The sequence below is a fragment of the Danio rerio genome, chromosome 12 (assembly GCF_052040795.2).
Source record: "Danio rerio strain M-AB ecotype USA chromosome 12, GRCz13ab, whole genome shotgun sequence".
Classification (NCBI taxonomy): Eukaryota; Metazoa; Chordata; class Actinopteri; order Cypriniformes; family Danionidae; genus Danio; species Danio rerio.
Window position 1 is genome coordinate 42,207,471 of NC_141032.1, and position 22,992 is coordinate 42,230,462.

Genomic DNA, 22,992 nt, shown 5'->3' on the forward strand with positions numbered 1-22,992 from the left:
GTGTCAAATTATCTGCATTCTGATAACAGTGGTTAGAAAAGCCTTAGAAATCGGTTCTAATTATAGTGTACGTTTAGGCGTAAGTGGACAGATTATGAAATTGTAGGGTGTAATACTCAGCATGCTTCTCTTGTACCGGAAGACATCTCTCAGTTTCGCTTTATTTGCTGCTTACAAAAACAGCGAGTGTTTCCGCACCTTCCCCCAGGTGTTGATTGATCATTTATTAAATATGGAAGATTTGACGGCACGTGTGCTGATTGGATATTTGGTCCAGAGCTGTTTGACTGGCCTCTTCTGGTAAAACCCTAATCAGGAAGAGAGGAGCCGCAATCAAATGGAGAGGCTGCCGGGCTTCCTCTTGTTGCTAAGAGACAGGTGTAAAATGAAAGTTCTGCTCTGAAGGAGCATTTTCTGTAATTGTGACTGTTCTGAACAAAAACAGGTCATATCTTTCTTCCACAGTTTGAAGGTACAGGGGTCTATTGACAGTTTTTTGAATATCTGCCATATGCTGTCAAGCATGGCAAACACTGAGCTTTCTGCAAGTTCTGGGCTATTGCAGATAATGACTAGATCGCCGTTCAGTGTTCTGTGTTTGCTGTCAAATAGAAAAAGACCAATTATTGCTGGTGTTGCATATATCTAATTGACAGTTAAGCATTTATATGTATATTACTAATGGTCAATATGATTTGAAGTACATGGATGAGCCTGAGATATTAGTTTCAGCAGTTGTTATCTGGGAATAACACAACGTAGGCTCATTCTGAAAACGTAGCCCTATATACATTTCTAGAGATCTCGAATTATGTAGCCAGAAGTACCTATGGCTGCATTTTGTCTTAAACACATACACTATGCGATGGTATGATACCATTCCTTTACCTCTGTATAGACATTTTGTCCACTGTTGCCAGTTTGTCCAGTGGCTCTTTGAATAGGTCGGAGTATTTGAGATGCAGAGTGGAGTTAACCGTGACAACGGGGTTCGAGTTCAGCAAATAACAGTTTCAAAAAGCATTTAAGACAAAAACAAAATCCAAAAAAATAAAATATACAAGTAAATAATAGGGAGATAATGTGGTGTAGTCTGAAAATGTGGTTAAATCAGGCTGCCACAAGAGCTTTTCTTTTTCTGGATTGCTTTTCAAAACAATGCCGGTTGGATTTATGGAAGTGGGTGGGCTCTGGTCTATTGGTGCTGTGTAAAACACTGTCGGTAGGGTTTAGGGAAGCGGGTGGGAGGGGATATCGGTCGGTCAGTCAGTGAGTCAGTTAGTCAGTCAACAGCAGTCTCTGGATTTACGTTAGAAGAGCAGGCACGAATGGCACTTGCGAGAGAAATTTGAGATCTCAAAAAAACATACACAGGGGCCTTTGGCAGATTCTTGAAAACAAAAACAAAAAACTGCAAAAGAACGTAGCTCCTGGGACGCATTTGGCGCCCTCCAGAAATGTATATAGGGGTACGTATCAGAATAAGCGTGGGTTGGAATAAAATACCTTGAATATAGTAACTGACCAATCAGAATTAAGCATTCCAGAGAGCCATGTAGTAAATAAGATGTGCAAATACAGATGAAGTCAGAATTATTAGCCCCCCTGAATTATTAACCCCCCTGTTATTTTTTCCCCTAATTTCTGTTTATTTTATCTTTATCATGACGACAGTAAATAATATTTTACTGGATATTTTTCAAGACACTTCTATACAGCTTAAAGACACTTCTATACAGCTTAAAGTGACATTTAAAGGCTTAACTACGTTTATATATATATATATATATATATATATATATATATATATATATATATATATATATATATATATATATATATATGGATTTGTTAAACAAAACAATTTGTTTTGTGGGGGTATAAAATATATATATATATATATATATATATATATATATATATATATATATATATATATATATATATATATATATATATATATATATATATATATAAATAAAAGGGAGGGGGGGTAATAATTCAGTCTGTATACACTCAAAAATGTCTTTTGGTGCTTGTTCAAATTCTACACAATTCTTGATTTTTAGGGACAACTTAATTGCTTTATGTTTAATCCATATAGATGTGTTAAAACAAATGATTAATATAACTTAATAAATTTGTGTAAAGACACCATGTGGAAATTGTGCGGATCCCAGCGGTTTTTACAGTATAAATAAATATGTAGATTTTTACATTGAGGTACATATATAAGTCAGAATTATAAGACCCCCCCCCCCCCCTTATTTTATTTATTTATTTATATATTTATTTTTTTAATATTTCCCAAATGATGTTTAACACAGCAAGGAAATTTTCATGTCTGATATAATTTTTTATTTTCTTCTAGAGAAAGTCTTATTTGCTTATTTGTAACTCCTGCCTAGTTAACCTAAATAACCTAGTTAAGCCTTTAAATGTCACTTTAAGCTGAATACTAGAATCTTGAAAGATATCTAGCAAAATATTATTTACTGTCATCATGACAAAGATAAAATAAATCAGTTATTAGAAATGAGTTATTAAAACTATTATGTTTTGAAATGTGTTGAAAGAAATCTCTCCGTTAAACAGAAATCGGTGGGAAAATAAACAGAGGGGCTAATAATTCTGACTTTATTATCTAACTACATGTAACTTCTGCTAAAACCACTGTAGATAATAATCTAAAAAATGAAAAAAAAAGGAAACTTTCACCAAGTAGAGCTTTGAGCAGATTCCCATTGATATTCACATATTCATGCCTCATTTAAAAACATTGCTCAAGAACAGCATTCTGACTTGGGTCAGAACTATTTTAGAAGAAAGCAACCATCCGTTGCCTCCATAACACTGCTTCTGTTAGATACATTCCATTTGCAAAACAGGTCCAGTTTCAATGTCGCTACTCTACTACTGTAAGTTTCATTCAAATCAAGCACAACTTCAACATATTGATTGCATTCTAAACGTATTACATTATCTTCACCTTATACACAAGTTCCTGAACAGATCAAATGAAACCCATTATAAATATGCTGTCATGTAAATGTTTACATCCAGGTGGATGTTCTGCTCTGAAGGAGCATTTGCTGTAATTGTGACTACAGTGTGAAGGTAAAGGAGTCAATTCACAAGTTTTCTGAGATATCTGCCATATGTCGTTAACCACGGCAAACACAGAGCTTTCTGAAATTCTGAAATTATTACTGACACTGCTGTGAAATTTCCAAAGAAAGAAAATTAAACCAAGTGGAGCCTTTGAGCAAATTCACATTCATATTCACATATTCATGACTCATTTAAAAAACATTGCTCAAGAATCTTGGGCCAGAAAGGGCTTAAACTGTGTTTAGCAAATGGTTTAATTTCTGTTTCCCTTTGCACAAGGTTTAGGAACATTTTTCCCTGACAGACTAAGCATATTTGCGCACAATTTGCCAGTCGCGCTAGGAAAACACTTAATTCTGGAACTGTTAATTCCAGCAAAACTCTCTTTGCTCTTTTTAAAGCTTCACTCAGACATGGACACGGAAGATGGAAATGTGAAGTACGTCCTCACCGGAGAAGGAGCTGGAACTGTTTTCGAGATTGATGAGAACTCAGGCGATATTCATGCCACCAGGAGGCTTGACAGGGAAGAGAAAGCGTCGTACACTCTGAGCGCTAAAGCCGTCAACAAAACCTCTGGACAGGATCTGGAGAGGGCCTCCGAATTCATCATCAAAATCCATGACATCAATGACAACGAGCCAAAGTTCGCCAAGGACACCTACGTGGCCAGCGTATCTGAGATGTCCAATGTTGGTGAGTTCAACATGTTCCTGTCAGATTCACAAAGATGAAAGGCTCAGTTCACCCAAAACTGAAAACTCGGTCAACATTCGATTTACTTCTACCAGAGTTATTTGAGTTGCTTTATTCTGTTGAAAACAGAGTTGCTTTGTTCTGTTGAATGTTGAAATGTGATAACAATTGACTCTAGAAGTGAATGGCTACCGGCTTCCAACATTCTTCAAAATATGTTTTGTTTTCGGTAAACAATAAATAAATAAATAAATAAATACAAAATCTCATAAATATTTAGAAATACATAAGGGCGTGTAAAAAGTGCAAAAAAATACATTTCTGAGGGAAAAACTATTGTTTCAATTCTGTCAAAGATAAAAATGTACTGTTATGGGTTTTACGCAATGTTTATTCTTTATATAAAGTCCCTGATTTGTACATACTGTACTCTACCTGACAAAAGTCCTGTATCCTATCCAAGTTTTTGGCACAACAAATAATAAGTTGACTTCTAGTTGATCATTTGGTATCAGAAGGGGCTTTTATGAAAGGCAAAGGCCTCTAGATTACGCTTATTTTACCAAAATAAAATATGATCATGTTTTTAAATAGATTTTCAATACATCTCTACAAAGATTCAAATAACTGATTAATAAAGTCATCTGGAATGGCAAAGAAAGCGTTCCTGCAGGACTCCCAGACTTCATCAAGATTCTTTGGATTCAACTTTAATGCCTCCTCCTCCATTTTACCCCAGACATGCTCAATGCTCCACATCATAGTTCCTGAAAGCAAAGAAGGTCAAGGTGCTCCAGGATTGGCCAGCCCAGTCACTAGATATGAACATTATTGAGCATGTCTGGGGTAAGATAAAGGAGGAAGCATTGAAGATGAATCCAAACAGACTATGAACTCTAGGAGTCCCGCAAGAACTATTGCTATTCCAGTATTTTTCATTTGAGTCATTGCAGAGATGTATGGATGCAGTCCTCCAAGCTCATGGGAGTCATCCACAATGTTAATTATTTCTCCACTGCACCATGACTTTATTCTATAATGTACATTATTTATGTTAAGTGACAAGACTTTTGTCTAAGCAAAGTCAGACCTTTTCATATTATATATAGACCGATCATATTCAGTTTTAATAAAATAAGCATAATCTTGAGGCCTTTGCCTTTCATATAAGCCACTTCTGATAGCAAATGATCAACTAGAAGTCAAGTTACTATTTGTTGTTCCTAAAACGTTAATAGGCAACAAGGCTTTTGTCAGGTAGTGTATGAATGATGAAAAAATAGCTAGCATCAAATAAGCATACATACATACAGCCATACATTTATAATTAAACAAAACTCACGAATACATCAAGACCAGTACTTTTAAAAACACAATGCATTTATGTTTATTTTTACATGCAGGTGCAAGTTTTTCACTACATCAATAACAATAATCACACACTCACTCGCACTGGAATCTCTTTAATGCCAACGTGCAATTTAAAATGATTGTGCGTAGAGCAGAAATACGGCATGCATGTTTAACGAACAATCAAAACTGTCTCCATTGTGACAAGCAAAGTGACATTGGCCAATAAAGAGCGAGAAAATGGAAAACGCTTTATTTCAGCCACTTAATCAATGCTGATTAAAACTATGACAAACATTCAACTTCACGTGATTTGCAGGAGGATAAAGATCTTACACTATCCCGTCTAAATTCGTTCAATTATCAGTGATTTTAAAGCCATTAAGAGCAACGCGGAGAATCAAAGTGAATGAACGGAATGCAGCAAGCTGAAATCAATTACTCTTCATGAAGCAACAAATTAACCCGCAGGTTTATCTCAAATGAATCAAAACTCATTTGCAGTTCCGACAAAAACAAGGCAGCCGTTTTTGATTAAAGATTTTGTGCTATGATAAGATAATCATTGCGGATCTTAATCATTGTGACCCGGCAAATGAATCAAAGATTAATCACTGGGAAATGAGCAAATTATGCTTGAAGTGGTCCTGGCGTACCTGTTTGTGTTTGTCAATTCATAAAGCGCTGTTTTGTGAACGCTTGACACAAAGTATGTGTCAAAGGTTACTCAACAAGATTACAAAACAAGAAAACCAATTAAATCTTTTCACATTTTTTACTTTTGCCTCTTTGACACATTGCTAATGATTAGAGGAGAGAGGTGTAAAGTGTGTCAGTGTGTGAGACATCTCGTCCCCTTCAGTACAATTTCATGCCATCGTGTGTTTAGAAAATGGCCCATCAAATATAACTGTGTGACTGAAAGGGACACATAAAACATTATTGAATTTGATCTTAATTATTATTATTATTATTGTTGGAAGAAGTATTCATAGTTGTAATTATACATTCAAATTGCTTTGCAAAACATTATTTTAACAAAATATAAGTTAATAATGAATTATTATTATTATTATTATTATTATTATTGTTGTTGTTGTTGTTGTTGTTGTTGTTGTTGTTGTTGTTGTTACTACTAATACCACTACTATTATTAGTGGTTGTATTAGTTTGTATATCCTCCAGTATTTTTACAAAAATAACCAGATATGTTTTATGCATCATTATTATTATTATTATTATTATTATTATTATTATTATTATTATTATTATTATTATTATTATTATTATTATTAAATAAACATATAATTATCATTATTGTTCATGGTATTATTATTAATAATAATGATGATAATAATAATAATAATAATAATAATAATAATAATAATAATAATAATAATAATAATAATAATAATAGTCATAATAATAATAATAAAATAATAATGATGATGATGATGATAATAATAATAAGAAGAAGAAGAAGAAGAAGAAGAAGGAGAAGAAGAAGAAGAAGAAGAAGAAATGCTGTTGTTGTTGTTGTTGTTGTTGCTGCTGTTATTATTATTATTATTATTATTATTATTATTAACAATTTCAATGATAATTTTCTCATCATTTAATAATTATAACATTACTATTAATTATTATTATTATTATTATTATTATTATTATTATTATTATTATTATATACTAAAAAAAAATCTTGAAGTGCTCCAATGTCTGAACAACATTAAATAAAGAATGAACAAGCAAGTCTGAATACTACTTATCTTCAGGAATGGGCAGTATTTATGATACATGTATTTCAAATACGCATTTCAAATACAAAATGGTATTTTCTAATTTGTATTTGATGGGGTTTATGAAAATGGGCTATTATTTTGTATCAAAATGCTTTAGTGTCTTGAATTTTTGTATTTTTAAAATACTTTTTAATAAGTCTACAAGATGGCGTCATAAAATGTCTCCTCAGATTGGTGCTTTCTCAGTTATTTGCATAGGCTTGAGATCAGAACAGAAAATTCATCAAGAAGGTGGTCAATGCTTGAATGGAAACTATGGAACACACATAAAGAAAATAACAGACAATTGGCAGGGATATATTTGGGAGCAAATCAACTATCACTGAAAATAGTGTCCCAGCAAACATTTAAACATTCGATAACCGTTGGAAAGGTGTCCTTGCAACACGTTCCATCACTGAAATGGTGTCGTGTCCGTCTTCTGGACGTGAATAAAATGTATTTTCTGCACATCCTCAGAACGTATAAATAAGCCATACTCCGTTTTTTTACAAGACGTATTGCTTTGTTCAAAATGTATACAAACATCAAAGAGAAACAAACGTTTATGAATACCTCCTCAAGTACAGGAGTAGAGGTGAATGAGATGGCAGAGAGGCTGACTTTAACTTGCTCAGAGAAATGCTGTCAAACATTGTTTACTTCACTAAGTGTTTTAATGATGAAGGGATTAATTGAACAGGCCTATTGATAAAGGGTTTGCAAAGAAATTTCATGCTCCCTTGTAAAAGTATTTTGCAGTTTATTTTGATACATGTAAAATTGAGGTATTTGGTATTTTATTTTAAAATACATTTTAATGTATTCATGCCCATCCCTTATCATATTAATTATCTAACTTCTTAGTAAATAAATTACTAAATAAATAATTATTACAAATTCCTCCACAACAGACAAAAACATAAGCTTGATTGAAAGTCTTATTACCTGTACACCAATGGTTAATTGTTTAGCTGGTTATTGTAGTCTAGTTAACACCTTCCACTACAGCATCTAGACCTAGCAAAACACCTTTCTCCATCCGAAAAGTAGCCGTGCTGTCTGACGAAATGGGGAAAAAAGTTAGCAAGCAACATGCTGTCACAAATCACAAATATTTCATTATATTACAGCAGATGCTTCGCTCGTGCCTAATATTTTCTGAAGCATGAAATGGACTAATATTTCTCCCTGTCTGCTGCCTTTCACATCACTACATATAGCAAAAGGATTTGGGACTATTTCCATTCTGGCGGTCAATCAGCACCGTCGTCACGTCTTTGTCGTGACATTTCCAATGCGACGCCAAAAATGAAATGTGCTATTAAAGCGTAAAGGATTTCAAATTTCTGTTAAGTTGCGAACGTCTCAGTGGAGAATAGATCTTAATGCTGGCGTGTTTGTTGAAAGATGGATCCCCGAGGCGTGAAACACTAGTCATCCTTTCAGACAAATGCAAGACCACTCCATTCCAGCTTCAGGGACTCTCAGTTGGATTCTTACATTACAGCGGCTGATCTCCTTCATGTCTCCGCCGTCGAGACTTTCAAAGCACCTGTGTTTTACAAGCTGAGAACACGCAAACATGGCAAGCCAGCTTGACTTTTATTCATTCACAGGATATGAGTTCTTGATATAGACGATTGGGTTTGAATGGCAGCCAACTAGTAAGAATACAGATCTTAATATAACAAATAGCCATTAATACTAGTTGAAGTCTAAGTGCTCTATGGTAACGATCTAGGTGCAAAGTTCAAAGCGCAAAAGCGTTTAGGGCATGTCAGAAACCACTTTTGCAATTTTAAGGATGGAAAAATCCGCTCTGTGCCACGTAGCATGGTCTAACAGGGTTGAGCTTATCCTTTTAATGAGTTAAAGGTGTATTTTGAGAATAAACCAATCAGTCTCATCTCCCATTCCCTTTAAGAGTTAGTTGTGTCGCACCATGGCGCATTTGCTATTTACATGGAGGACTTTGTAAGTGGAAAAACTGAACATTTCACTAGCAAGAAAACAGTTAAAGCATCTAAAGCATGAGAATGAGAGATGATTCTCCTCATTCTTTACTTTCACTCTCTTTCGTAGATAAGGAAAGGTGTTGTACACACAGACATCCATTAGCCTACATCAGTGGTCACCAAACTTGTTCCTGGAGGGCCGGTGTCCAGCAGATTTTAGCTCCAACCCTAATCAAACACACCTGAACAAGCTCATCAAGATCTTACTAGGTATACTTGAAACATTCAGACAGGTGTGTAGAGGCAAGATGGAGCTAAACCCTGCAGGGACACCGGCCCTTCAGGACCAGGATTGGTGACCCCTGGCCTACATAATTAATTTTGTATGTTAAGCGCAAATATTTGTTTCAAAACTATTTTTAAATTCAGTTCTAATTTCCAGCAAACAAATAAAGGAACAATAATAACGAAGTGTGATCAAAAAACTGAGTTATATCCAAATACACATGCTGTGCTCCATATGGTCCAAAACCTGACAGGTGGGCAAATCTAGCCTTGTTTTTAATAAACAAATATAAATATGCAAGTAATAAATAGTACTACTAATAATAATAACATTATACAAAAGCAATGTCAAGAATAAACTGAAAAAACGCCCCCCGAGATGAAGAAGACATAAAGGCAGCAGTGGTTTTTATATTTATGTAGAAAGTAATCATTTTTTGTAATATTTTATTCCTTTAATTCTTTTCCATTTGTAAAGATAATTGCGTGTTGCTGTACATCCAGTGTGTATTAAGCAATGTGTATGGGAGGCGCACAACTAACTCGCTCTGCGCTGGACTTTAGACCTGCTCTCAGCTGGTCTATTGTGCAGTCTATTTTAGTTCCTCAAAATAGCAACGTCCCAACAATGCGCCTTAACACACCTCTTATCTAGACCGAAACACCCATGAGTCCACAAAGTATGTCAATGTATGTCTTTATCAACAATTCAGGTTGAATATCAGCAAACTTCCGAGAATATTTGATAAAACAAGGAAAAAAAACAATTGACACTAGAAAAAAACATGTCTTGATATCAAGAATGAGAGATTTTAATTGGTCAACGATTCTGGTTGAATGAAAGCCAACTAGCAAAAATATAGAGCTTGATATAAAAAAATAGCCATTGATACTAGTAGAAATCCAAATCTTGATATCAGGAAGCATTTTAATTGGTGAAAATGCCCTGTAAAAATGTATTAGTTACTTTAAAAAAAGTGTGTAAACCCATTGCCTTAAGAAGCAACAAGTTGATTTTACTTTAAAAAGCCAGTAAACCCTTTCCAGAAATGGGTTGTGACTGGAAGGGCATCAGCTGCGTAAAAACATGCTGTATAAGTTGGCGGTTCATTCCATTGTGGTGACCCCGGATTAATAAAGGGACTAAGCCGACAAGAAAATGAATGAATGAAGACAGTAAACCCATTAACTTTTATAATCATGCACATAGATGGTTTACCTAATAATTATAAGACAACGAGTTTATTCTCTTTTTTAAGTAAAGTCAACTCATGGCAATTCATGGTGTGCATTTCATTATCAACGATTCAGGTTAAATGGCAGTTAACTAGCAAAAATACAGAGCTTGATTTAAAAAAAAAAAAAAAAAGTTGATTCTAGTAGAAATCCAAGTCTTGATATCAAGAAATTGTATTTACACTAGTTAAATGCCACCAAATAAGTTGATTTTAGTTGAAATTCCAATTTCACATTTTAAAAAAATCTATTATTGCTAGTAAAAACCTTTATGTTTGATATTAACAATTCCAAACTCAGTACAACTGTCTATTCTTGATATTCATTCATTCAATCATTTTCAGGCTTATTTCATTTATTAATCAGGGGTCGCCACGGCAAAATGAATAGGCTTATTAAAAAAAAAAAAAACGTAGCACTATTTACATTTCTGGAGATCGCAAATTAAGTAGCCAGAGCAACATATGGCTGCATTTACTAATTCTATGTGGTGGTATGAGGCCATTTCATTTTCGTGCTTACCAGCTGACCACTAACCTCATAATGGACGGCTTTCCTGCTTTTACCATGTACATCGATCTGGATGGGTCAATCTGTGCTTTTGAAAACACTTTTGGTTGGGTTTAGGAAAAGAAGAGGGTGGGTCAGTCGTTCAGTCAGTCAGTCGTTCAGTTAGTCATTCAGTCAGACAGTCAATCCATCAATATCGGCCTCTGGTGGATTTACGCAAGAACAGCAGAAGTGAATGGCACTCGCCAGAGACATTTGAAATCTCAGAAAGCTAACGCAGAGGTCTCTGGTGGATTTGCGAAAAAAAAAAAAAAAAATATATATATATATATATATATATATATATATATATATATATATATATATATATATATATATATATATATGGGGATGTATTTGGTATATAGCTGTACATTTTCAGAATGAGGCTGGGTTGCTATATTTTGAAGAATGCTGATTGCTGGAACCCATTGACTTCCAAAAAAAAGTCAATGTCAGCTAACAGCCGTTTTCAAAATGTCATGTTTTGTGATCAACAGAAGAAATAAACTCAAATATTACACCAAAATTAGTCAAATATCGCAGCATCTTTTTATTTTTTATTTTGCATGAACTATCTCTTTAATGGCAGCCTAATAATTCAATATCAAAATTTAGAATTTCAAGTGAAAACTGAACCAAGAACTCAAACATCCTTCAAAGGAATAGCTTGCCAAAACAGCTTGCCACACAATGCTGTTTCATTCAGACCCTTTACATGACACATGACAACTTCTCTGTCACTACCAATATTTTATTTCCCTCACAAATGTTAAAAAGCACGTCACATTCCAGCAGCTTGACTATGGGGCAGACTTATTTATTTAAAGCAGCCTCATAAATGGACCACAGTCTTTTCTCCCCGAGGCTTTTTATTTGCGCTTGAAACCCAACCTCAGCCTTTCTTTTCCATCTCTCTGTTCCACCAGGCCGGTATGTTTTCCTTTCATAATCCGTATTTCTCCGTAGGGGTACACAGTTACATCATCCTCAGCGCTCCGTAACGTAAATGGGACACCGTACTCGTTTGACACTTCACTTGAGCTTTTTTCCATACACAAATGCACGACTCTACTTGCCAAACAAAAAAAAGAGAGGTCACGGTGGCACTCGCGTTTAGACCCAACAAACCGACCATGTGTTGCGAACGTGCCTGCCGTTAATCAGATCTGGCCATCCATGAAGACTGAGACTCTGTTTCTCTCCGTGTTATCGGAATGGGATCGGGGGGCGACAGATGTTTCCGCATTCATTAGTATTCTCAGAACCGTTTGGAGAGCGAACGCAGCTCGGCGGAGGTCTTGTCTATGCCAAGGACGCCGCTGATCCATGGCAGAAACAACATGTGCATTCGGTCCACCTTTAGAGGTGAGCGTGAAGAGCCGCCAAGTCACCTCTAAAGTCTATTGAGAAGAGCGAACAGTAGTACACAAACGGGAATGAAGATCCTTGAAGGAAACTGTGGCTGTAACAGAAAGCGCAGGAGATGAGGCAAAAGTTGTGTCTTGTTATATCTGAGAAATATAGCCGAGATCAGATTTTTATTGTGGGTAATGGTGTACAGTTTTCTACCACAAGATCTGAGTCGTATTGCTGAACAGAGGGAGACATATAGAAGCACTGTTAACAATTTCCTGTAGAATCTACAGTAACTTACTGGAAGCAGTTTACCAGTAACTTACTGTAAATCAATCACAGCAAAATTACTGTTATTATTTACTGCACCATTTATGATGATTATTAATATTATCATGATTAATAATATTTGTATTTACAGTATTGCATGTACTGTATATCTTTACAGTAAAATATACAGTTCTTTTTACAATGCAACTTTAAAATGCAGTAACATACTGCATATCTGTCCTACAGTAAATTACAGTTCATATTACAGTAAATACTGTGTAATTTACCAAAATCGATTCGTTAGCAATGTATTTTACATCCTTTTGATGATATTTGAAATAAGTTTTTTAAGATCTACTTGATATAAAATTGCCAGGCATATAATCATGTTTGAACTTTATGACTTAGGAATAATTATTTGATGTATTTATAAAAAAAAATAACAATAAAAAATACAAACAGCATTTTGTAAATAGTTTAAATAATATATTATTTTTACAATTTTATAAATAAGCAAATACGTTTGCAGTTTTATTATTAAAATGCATCATTAATTTGGTACAAATATCATTTTTGAAACTGATTGTAAACATTTAGTGATATTATAAATAGTATTATTAATATGTATAAAATAAATATTATATATAAATTATATAAATTATAAGACACAGTGGCTCAGTGTTTAGTACTGTCATATCACGGCAAAAAGGTCCCTGGTTCGAGACTCGGCTGGGCCAGTTGCCATTTCTCTGTGGAGTTTGCATGTTCTTCTGTGTTGGAGTGGGTTTCCTCATCCAAAGACATGTGGTAGAGGTGAATTGAATAAACTAAATTGACCGTAGTGTGAATGAGTGTGTATGGGCATTTCACTATACTGGGTTGTGTAAAAAAAAAAAAAAAAAAAAAAACATTTATTAATTTGTTTGATAATGTATTTACTGCTTACATGCTTACATTGTCATGTAAAACATTGCAAACAGCAATATTTATCTACATTTCAATAAAGAACACACATGTAATACTATTGAATTTAATATATAAAATATAAATATATATTTTATTCATCACAAAACGTGTGTATCAATAATTATTATTAGGAGTCGTAGAACATTGTAAAAAATTTGTTTCCACACAATACCTTCATGTTATCCCAACAAAACTCTATTGAATTGTTTTTGTGAATTTCAGTGGATTGAATATAAAACAATTAAATATTGTTTTAAAAACCCTCAAATATTGTGTTGGTTCAGCTTATTTTAATTAAATAGTTTGTACAACCAGCAAAAATATTGTTTTTAGTGTACTGCACTTTTTCCAAAAGTACTGTGGATGTTATGTAAATTGCCAGTAAGATCATTGCAAGCATAATATGACAAACACAGCCACGGAAACTCTCAGATGCTTTTAGAGAAAGAAAAGTCAGCTGTAGAGTGGCCCAGCCAGTCACCTGACTTAAACCCAATAGAAAATACAAAATTAAGATCAGATTTGATAGACAAAACGCAAAGAACAATCAAGATTTTCACACTCTCTTGAACTTTGTGAAAAAGATCAAACCTGAGAAATTCATGACTTTACTCTCCATATACAGTAAGAGGCGTCATTAAGCTGCATCACCAAAACAGCCTTTAAATAAAGTATATAAAAGTGCAATACGTATTCAATAGTTTAATACTTAATTCCCCCACTGTATTCCCACCATCACTTTACACCATGCCCAAATTCTTAAGCACTTCCATATCAAAAACTGCACTTTGTATTCCTCATCCAGCTGACTAAAGCTGTGTTGAGCTGCAATCGAAACCCCCCAACCACCCCCCCCCCACCCAAAATCATGTTAGTTCTAGATTAATTGGTCTAATTATAATGTTTCTTTGAGCGGATTATTAGTCTGACGTTTCTCCGGCAACATCCAGTCGATTCCATCAGAGCGTAAAATGAATGGGATTGACCCGGAGAGAGCGGCCCGTAAGAAAAACTACAATTAAAGATATGTCCATCTCACCGCGCAGCCGGAGTAATTATGAGACTCGGATTTAGATAAGAAATACAGACGGAGATAAAGGAGATGAAAGAGCGAGTGATCACGCATTCGCCTTGATCACTGCTCACTCTGGGAGTCTTCATATAGGCTAATAGCCGGTTTTACAACTTGGAATTTGTCGTTCGTGGTGCACCTTTCGGACGCACCGCTTTGATCATGCTTGAGGTATTAATACTGGATGCGGAATCATGTTTTACAGTGGTGTTGGAGTTGAAATGCCTCCCTCTATAATTCTCTCTGTTTCTCTCTTAAGGTGCATTTGTAATGAAAGTTACAGCCTCTGATGCAGATGATGAAGCGTATGGAAACAGCGCCAAGCTAGTTTACAGCATTCTGCAGGGCCAGCCGTACTTCTCAATCGAACCTGAGACGGGTGAGTTGAGCAAAGATGAGAGAATGAGAAATATGTGGGATGATTAAAAGATGGGAGGCAGTAATGGTAATGCGATACAGCGTTTGTTAACATTTTAGGTTTTAGATACGTGTAGAGAGTGTTAAGAGCATGTTTCAGTCTTGTCATATGCTGTACGTTGAAAGTAAAAGAATAAAATTTGGGTACTTTTTTAACCTACAAGCAAATGACAGAAGTAAAAACCACTACATTTGCAGGACACTAACAACCAGTGTTGGGTAGGTTACTTAACAAAAATGGTAACACTTTACAATAAGGTTGTATGGATTAATGATGGTTAATGCATTTACTAACATGAACAAACAACGAACAATACATTTATTACAGTATTTGTTCATGTTAGTTAACATTAGTTAATAAAAATACAGTCATTCATTGTTGATTCATGTTAACTTCTTAAGTAATGTTAACCAGCTTAGTTGTAGATTTTAAAAATGCATAAGTACACTCTTAGAAATAAAGCTATGCAAGCTGTCAGTGGGGTGGTAACTTTTCAAGAGGTACACATTTGTACTTAAAGGGTCCATATTGGTACCTCAAAAGTATATATTAGTACCTAAAAAAAATAAGAGGAACACGTTTGTACTTTTTAGGTAGTAATATGTAGCCTTGAGGTATGAATATGGACCTTTTTAGGTACAAGTTTGAACCATTTCAAAAGGTACCACTCCAGTGACAGCTCCCGTACCTTTATTTTTGAGAGTGTAATGCATTAATAAATGCATTAACTAATGAAACCTTATTGTAAAGTCTGACCAAAATAATAAATAATTGCTAATTGCATACTTAAAATGTTATTTAGAATACTTTTACATTTACTTTGTCTGAGAAGTAAGTTATTACCTCAATAAGTAGTTTACTCTCAGAAAAAAAGGTATGTGAGCTGTCACTGGGGTGGTACCTTTTCAAAAGGTACAAATTTGTACCTAAAAGCTCTATAATAATATATCAAGGGTACATATTAGTACCTAAAAAGTACAAAAGTGTTCCTCTTAAAATGTTTAGGTACTAATATAAACTTTTAAAGTACCATTACTGACCTTTTAAAGAGTGACGAAATGCCAAAACACATTTTTTGAGCAGTTGACAGTCATATATGTGTCCCACGCTGCTAAAAACACTATTAGGACACATACTGTTTATCTCACAAAAAACTTGAAAATTGGTTGTTTTTGCCTTATTTTGAGCAAATCTGTTCTTTCGGTTTGAACGAATTTTTGAAGCTGCGTCACGGCAATTAGATCCTTGCGTGTATTCCAGTGTGGAGACTGGATGTCTGTACCTGGGAGTACTTTGTGACATCTCTGCGTGTGCAGCAATATTTCATGAGAAAGACTTGGTTCAAACCAATCAGCGCACTCTATTGTGAATGAGGTGCAACTTCATTAATATGCATGATAGCTTCGAAGGACTGTTACCTGTACAGTGTTCAGACAGCAGAGAGACGGCACGTTGTGTTGCCAAAACAAGTGGAAGAAGAAGAATTGTTTTGTTTTCATTTCCCACTATGAGAGCGTAGCAGGATTACAGTGCATGCGACAAGCGGCAGAAATACTTTTGTAAGGAACATTTTCAGAAAAATTAAAAACAACATAAAATAAAAAAATATATACGGTTACTAGTGTAAAATTATTAATTATAATAATTAATACATGCTTGCTATTGAACTTTTTTGTAATTTTATATCATTTGCAAAAATAAATAAATAAATAATCGTTGCGTACAGAAAACAAGAAACATTATACACTATTTTGTTTCTGCAAAATTATATTTATTTATTTATTTGTTTTAAGCTAGAACAAGACAAAAAAGGCATTTTCTGGACAGATTGTATTTAGAGCCATATGCATGCTTTATTTAAATTTTCTTTCATTATATATTATTTCTTATAAGTGTCATAGTGTAGCACAATTTTAGTTTTACGTTTCATAAAATCCTATCTATATTTTATTTAAATAAAGCTTTTAGTTTAAGTCTAATTTCAGTGTGTTCTGGTTGAATTAAATAAATCTGGTCTCATGTACTAATAACCTTATCACAACATAATATGAAGATTGACATCCTACTCAATTAAAACTTGCACTTTAAATACCCTACGGCAGGGAATTCATTTCCTTGGTTATGTTTTTTTTTTTTTTCCCCAGTCCAGCCTTCTTTTTTAATGTGACATTAACATATAAATAATGAAGAAAGAGAAGCTCATTAGCGAGCACCTAACGAAACCTGTGTCCATCTATCCTGACAGGCGTCATAAGGACGGCTCTGCCAAACATGATCCGGGAGAACCGGGAGCACTATCAGGTGGTGATTCAGGCTAAGGACATGGCCGGACAGATGGGAGGTCTTTCTGGGACCACAACAGTCAACATCACTCTTCTGGACGTCAACAATAGCCCTCCTCGATTCCCTCACAGTAAGAAAAAAACATACTCTCCTTTCACCATGTGTTGACCTGAGGGACGCGCAACTAGAACTGCACTACAAAGAAACAGGTGTCGCTTTGTGGAAAAAGAAATGTGCATTTCTTAACCAAAATCACAACTAACTGTTAATTACTGAATTAAGATGCACTATACTGAAAAAATAAATATTCATTAATAAGTATATGCTTAATATAATTATAAAATTGTTTACTTAAATGGGATAATTCACCCCAAAAAAATTATTCTGCCATCAACCTTTTCATCCCAGCTTGACCTGCTCTAGAACTGTTTCCTTTTTATTTTTTCTTCAGTTGAGTTAAGTGAAGTTTCACAAACTAATTTCGAGAGGAGCACGTGATAGGATTGACTACAGCTGATCCCTATCACTAATCACTAACTAGCCAATCGGATCATTTCAAATTTAATATAAATATCTAGCCTAAACTTCATTCCTCATCTTCACCCCCCCCCCTTTTTTTTATCCCTCTCCCTCCTCCTCAATTTTAAGTTCGAGCGACATGGTGGCTCAGTGGCTAGCACTGTTGCCCCACAGCAAGGGGGTGGTTCAAACACTAGCTGAGCCAGTCGACATTCTCTGTGCAGAGTTTGCATGTTCTCCCCGTGTTCATGTGGGTTTTCCCCAGGTACTCCGGTTTCCTCCCACACTCAAAATAAAAAAAAATAGAAATAAATAAATAAAAAATTGCAACAAAAGTCACAAGCACATACTACATTAAAACTGGTGCAGTTAGCAGTCTATTCTTGGGAAGTTATCGAGAACTACCTGATTTCGTACCCCTCCTAATGCTTATTGACCAGGTGGGAGCCTAGGGCTCATTCATCCGAGCTCAGGTTTCTCTCCAGAGACAAGATGCCAAACCTGCTAAAATAGTCAAGCATTATCTAAGTGTGAACTCTTGAAAAATAAGATATTTCGAAGAATGTTAGAAACCTCTAACTATTGGCATCCATAGTAGGAAAAACATATAAAGAAGTCAATGGTTACCGGTTTCCAACATTTCCTCTTTTTAGTTTAGCAAATCAAAAAACCTCAAACTGGTTTAGAGCAGGTCAAGGGTGAGTAAATGATGATGAATAATTGCATATAATATTATTACTTATATTTATATTAAATTGCATTAATATTAATATAACATTTACTCAACTCAGTTTCCTAAGTTGTAATGTTGGAAACTGGAGGCCAGTGACATCTATGAAAACACTATGAAATTAAATGGCTACCTGTTTTAACATATGGAAACATAGCTTCTTGTTTGTTTAACGGAAGAATGAAACTCAATCAGGGGTGCGTTTCCCAAACAACAATGTAACTCACAGCTGAACTATCATGGTACGATGCATCGTTCGGGGAAAAAAACGAGGTAGTGACGAATGTTTCCCAAAACGCATAGTTTTGAATAGTTTCATCGCTTGAACCAGGTTAGTTATAACGTAAAACGCCCATTATGATGCTGTAAACTTGGTCGAGTAACAACTTCTTTAGAGAAGAACCATATAATTTATTTGTGCAACTTACATTGTTTTACACCAACACGCATTTTTAAAAAAATCCAATATTAGATTTGGTAAAAACATGCACTCGCTTTCCATATTAATTGAAATATATGGCACATATAGGGCCTGTTTTCTTTACAAACATTATTGAGATTGACATATCATATTGTAAAACATAAAATCACTTGCAAAAGCTAACCCGTGTTCTAATACTATATATAATTCATATAAAAAAATAAATAATGAGGAGATTTATCAAGAAATGAAACTTAAGAATTATTATGTATTAGAAATAAAAAAATCATACTAATAATAATATTAATAGTATTAATGAAGATGATGATGATGACAATGATTATTACTATTATTACTATTATTATTAAGTAGGATATTGTTTGATTATTTATTTTTTAAAAGTCTTCTTTTACAATTGGACACTTGTAAACCACAGCACAAAGTTCTAACCAACAGGTCTATGTCATATACAGTACAGATACTTAATAAATAACCTATTATAAATTAAAAGAATTCACGTATGCTTTTTGTTTTCACAAGCTTTGGAGATGTAACATAAATTCAGCTTTTAAATAATAGGTCACCAACAGCTTTCGCCATGCGGTTGTGTTCCAAATGACATCAATGTCTTAAAAGTGCGCTGCGAAGGGAGCACATTTGTAAACATGAAGATTGCTAAAACTGAACTGTTAAAATACTTTGAAAGCAAATTAAACCGAAGAGTGATGACTTTAATGCTTTTTTACTTTTCATAATTCCAACTTTGAATGTTAGAATGTTCTAAATGAATAGCGCATAGGGGGGATAAGTGAGAATAGAACACAGCCAGGAACTATGTTTTAAACTACAGCTCCAGAGGTATAGTTGCGAGAGCTCAAGTTTGTGACGCGATTTGTGAATGTTCGTTGGAGTGATGGATTTGGGAAATGGCAAATCAACAAACCATGTTTGTAAAGACGGAACTTGCAACCTTAGTTGGCTAACGATGGTTTTGGGAAACGCACCCCAGGGCAGCATGGTGGCTCAGTGGTTAGCACTGTCATCTCACAGCAAGATGGTTGCTGAGTTACGGCTTTTCTGTGTGGAGTTTGCATGTTCTCTCCATGTTTGTTTCCCCCACAGTCCAAAGACATGCACTATAGGTGAATTGGATGAACTAAATTGGCTGTAGTGTATGTAAATGAGAGAGTGTATGGATGTTGGGTGGGTATGGGTATGGGTGTTTTTTCAGTACAGGGTTTTGGCTGGAAGGGCATCCACTGCGTAAAACATATGCTGGAATATTTGGCGGTTCATTCCGCTGTGGTGATCCCTTATAAAAAAAAGGAACTAAGCTGAAGGAAAGTGAATGAATGAAACTCTAAACAAGTAAAGGGAGTGAAAATGGTCACAGTTTTAATTTGAATTGAACTATCCTTTTTAATAAAGCTACATGTGATCAAGCAAACATGATACTAAAGATGATAATCACAGGGTTTTTAAGAATATCTCATTTGTATGCTGCACTGTAAACAAATACGGGTTGTTTCAATTATATATATATATATATATATATATATATATATATATATATATATATATATATATATATATATATATATATATATATATATATATATATATATATATATATATATATATATAATAAAAATAAGTAATAAATACAAATCAACCCAATCTTTGGTTTGAAAATGAAATGTAAACCTATGTTTTCAACCTATTTCACCTAGGTTTTGGGTTGAAATAACCCAGCATTTTTTTAGAGAGTGTTTGGTACATAAATTTAAGAACAGAACTGGAATTTCAAATTCAGACTTGATTGATGCAACTGACTAAACACACTTGACATCAAACTTTAACCAAAGCAACTTATAATGAATTCAAGCTACAACCCTCCCAGGAAAGCAAATCCATGACCTTGGTGTTGACGGCAGAGTGATTTACCATTTAATTTAGCTCATAATTTAATACTTTAAGTAAAAAAAAGAAGTGTTAAGTAGCCACGATTCCACATACAAAATGCTTCAAGCTACAAGGGGATGTTTGCAAAATGAGGCCTTAAAGTTACAACACCAAAAACAGTGCATGTTAGGTCACATAAAACTAAATAATGACTCAATTTAGTGCAAAACATCTTGACTTTATTATTCTATGGGAGAAAAAATGCAGAGAACAAAAGGCTTAGAATAAGCCCAGCAGGTGTAAATCAAATCCGCGCTCGTTTGATTGCCAGTCAACTCTTAATAATTGATGTGGGCTAGATTAGCAGTGTTTATGAGGAGAATTGTGGCTGGACTTGCAAATAGACTCCGGCTCAATCAGCATATGAAATTAAGCGTTCAGATGGCATGGGTTTCTCTGCAAGTCATATTTCATAAAAACACGAACATTGTGGTTCAGTCGGAAATGCTCGGGGGCCCATTTCTGTGACTGACCAGAATGAATCACAATGTGAACTCAAACAAAATCTCCAACGAAAGCGGCTTTTAGAGTGAGAGAGAGAAGGGGGGATAGAAAAAGAAGACAGAGGGATGGGGAGAGAGAAAGAGAGCGCAGCAGGCGCTTCATTTGGGGTGATAATCCCTCTCTCTTTGCCACAGTCTCAAATCCAATACAAGAGCCACATCAGAAACAGTTTCTGCAAACTGGGTTTAAAAAGAACCTTCTCCAATGGCTCATCGGAGCTGAAATTCTATTAAAGAATAACCACTGAGAGGCAGCACCGCTTTTCCCCCGAGAGGAGGATAAACAAACAGACAAATGCACGCTGAAGCGCCTCACCCGAGAACAAAGAGTTCATACAAACACCTGACTGTTTACTCAATTGATTTATTTTGTTCTTCTTCTTCAGGTAACTACCATCTCTCCACTCCCGAGTCCACCGAAATCGGATCATCGGTGGGTCGGATCAAAGCATACGACGCAGATGTGGGGGAGAACGCAGAGATGTGGTACTCTATCCTGGAAGGGGATGGGCAAGATGTGTTCAATATCATCACGGACAGCACTAGCCAAGAAGGAGTGATAATGGTAAAGAAGGTAAACAATCCCAAATGTTATGAAGTCTGTTTGAAAAATCATGTTTTATTATGTGGGGATTTTATGTGGATTGATTTTATGTCAATTCAGACCCCTTAGTTTTTCAAGATTTTTTAGTAATTTTTTGCAATAAAAATGACAGATTTTGTGGTGGTAATTCCAAGAAATTTGCAGACACGTTTGCGATTAAAAACTTTATATATATATATATATATATATATATATATATATATATATATATATATATATATATATATATATATATATATATATATATATATATATATATATATATATATATATATATATATATATATATATATATATATATAAATAATAATAAATAAATAAATATATATATATAAATAAATATAAAACAAGATCTAAAATGGTAAAGAAGATTGTATAACTCTTATTTTTATCCACAATCTTACTTTTTCTCTCAGATTTCACTCCCCAGAGCATCTGACATCATGTACCTCACTCAGGACACATGTTAAGGCTTCCCCTACCATAATACATTTAAAACACAGATTGCTGTAAAACTCGTGAACGTTTTTCGTGGAAGCGTTTTCTCTCGTCAACAGCAGGGAAAATCATTTATCGATTTGACGCACATCATAACAGTCTACCAGTCATACACGTAAAGCAAAAATAATATCCTTCAATTTGATCACACAATGTTTAGACTGTGAGGGCACAGGTTAGACATTTTTCGAGAGACATTCAAATACATCTCGTGCGCTATGTATGCAACGTCTATAAGTGATGTAAAACAATTACTTGCAAACTAAAATAAACACAATTTGATTATATGGTTTAGAATAGGATGTTTTTTTTGTTTTTTGTTTTTTCTTTTTTGCAATTATTTTGCGTTTAAATTAAGAATGCTTTAGGATAGCAAAAATGTGCAGCTTTCTGTTGATTTTGTGTTGGATTCAGAGATCGCGGA

At 34.5% G+C, this 22,992-nt stretch overlaps 1 protein-coding gene across 2 annotated transcripts in view; it reads left to right on the forward strand.

The window, feature by feature from the left end:
- cdh10b (cadherin 10, type 2b (T2-cadherin)) overlaps nucleotides 1-22,992 on the forward strand; it is a 113,877-nt gene that overhangs the window by 47,887 nt on the left and 42,998 nt on the right. For both annotated transcript variants that reach the window (XM_087276890.1, XM_087276891.1), the window contains exons 3-6: nucleotides 3,513-3,807; nucleotides 14,890-15,009; nucleotides 17,294-17,461; nucleotides 21,853-22,040. In XM_087276890.1, coding sequence (XP_087133016.1) covers nucleotides 3,513-3,807; nucleotides 14,890-15,009; nucleotides 17,294-17,461; nucleotides 21,853-22,040 — 771 coding nt within the window. The remainder of the gene's footprint in view (nucleotides 1-3,512; nucleotides 3,808-14,889; nucleotides 15,010-17,293; nucleotides 17,462-21,852; nucleotides 22,041-22,992) is intronic.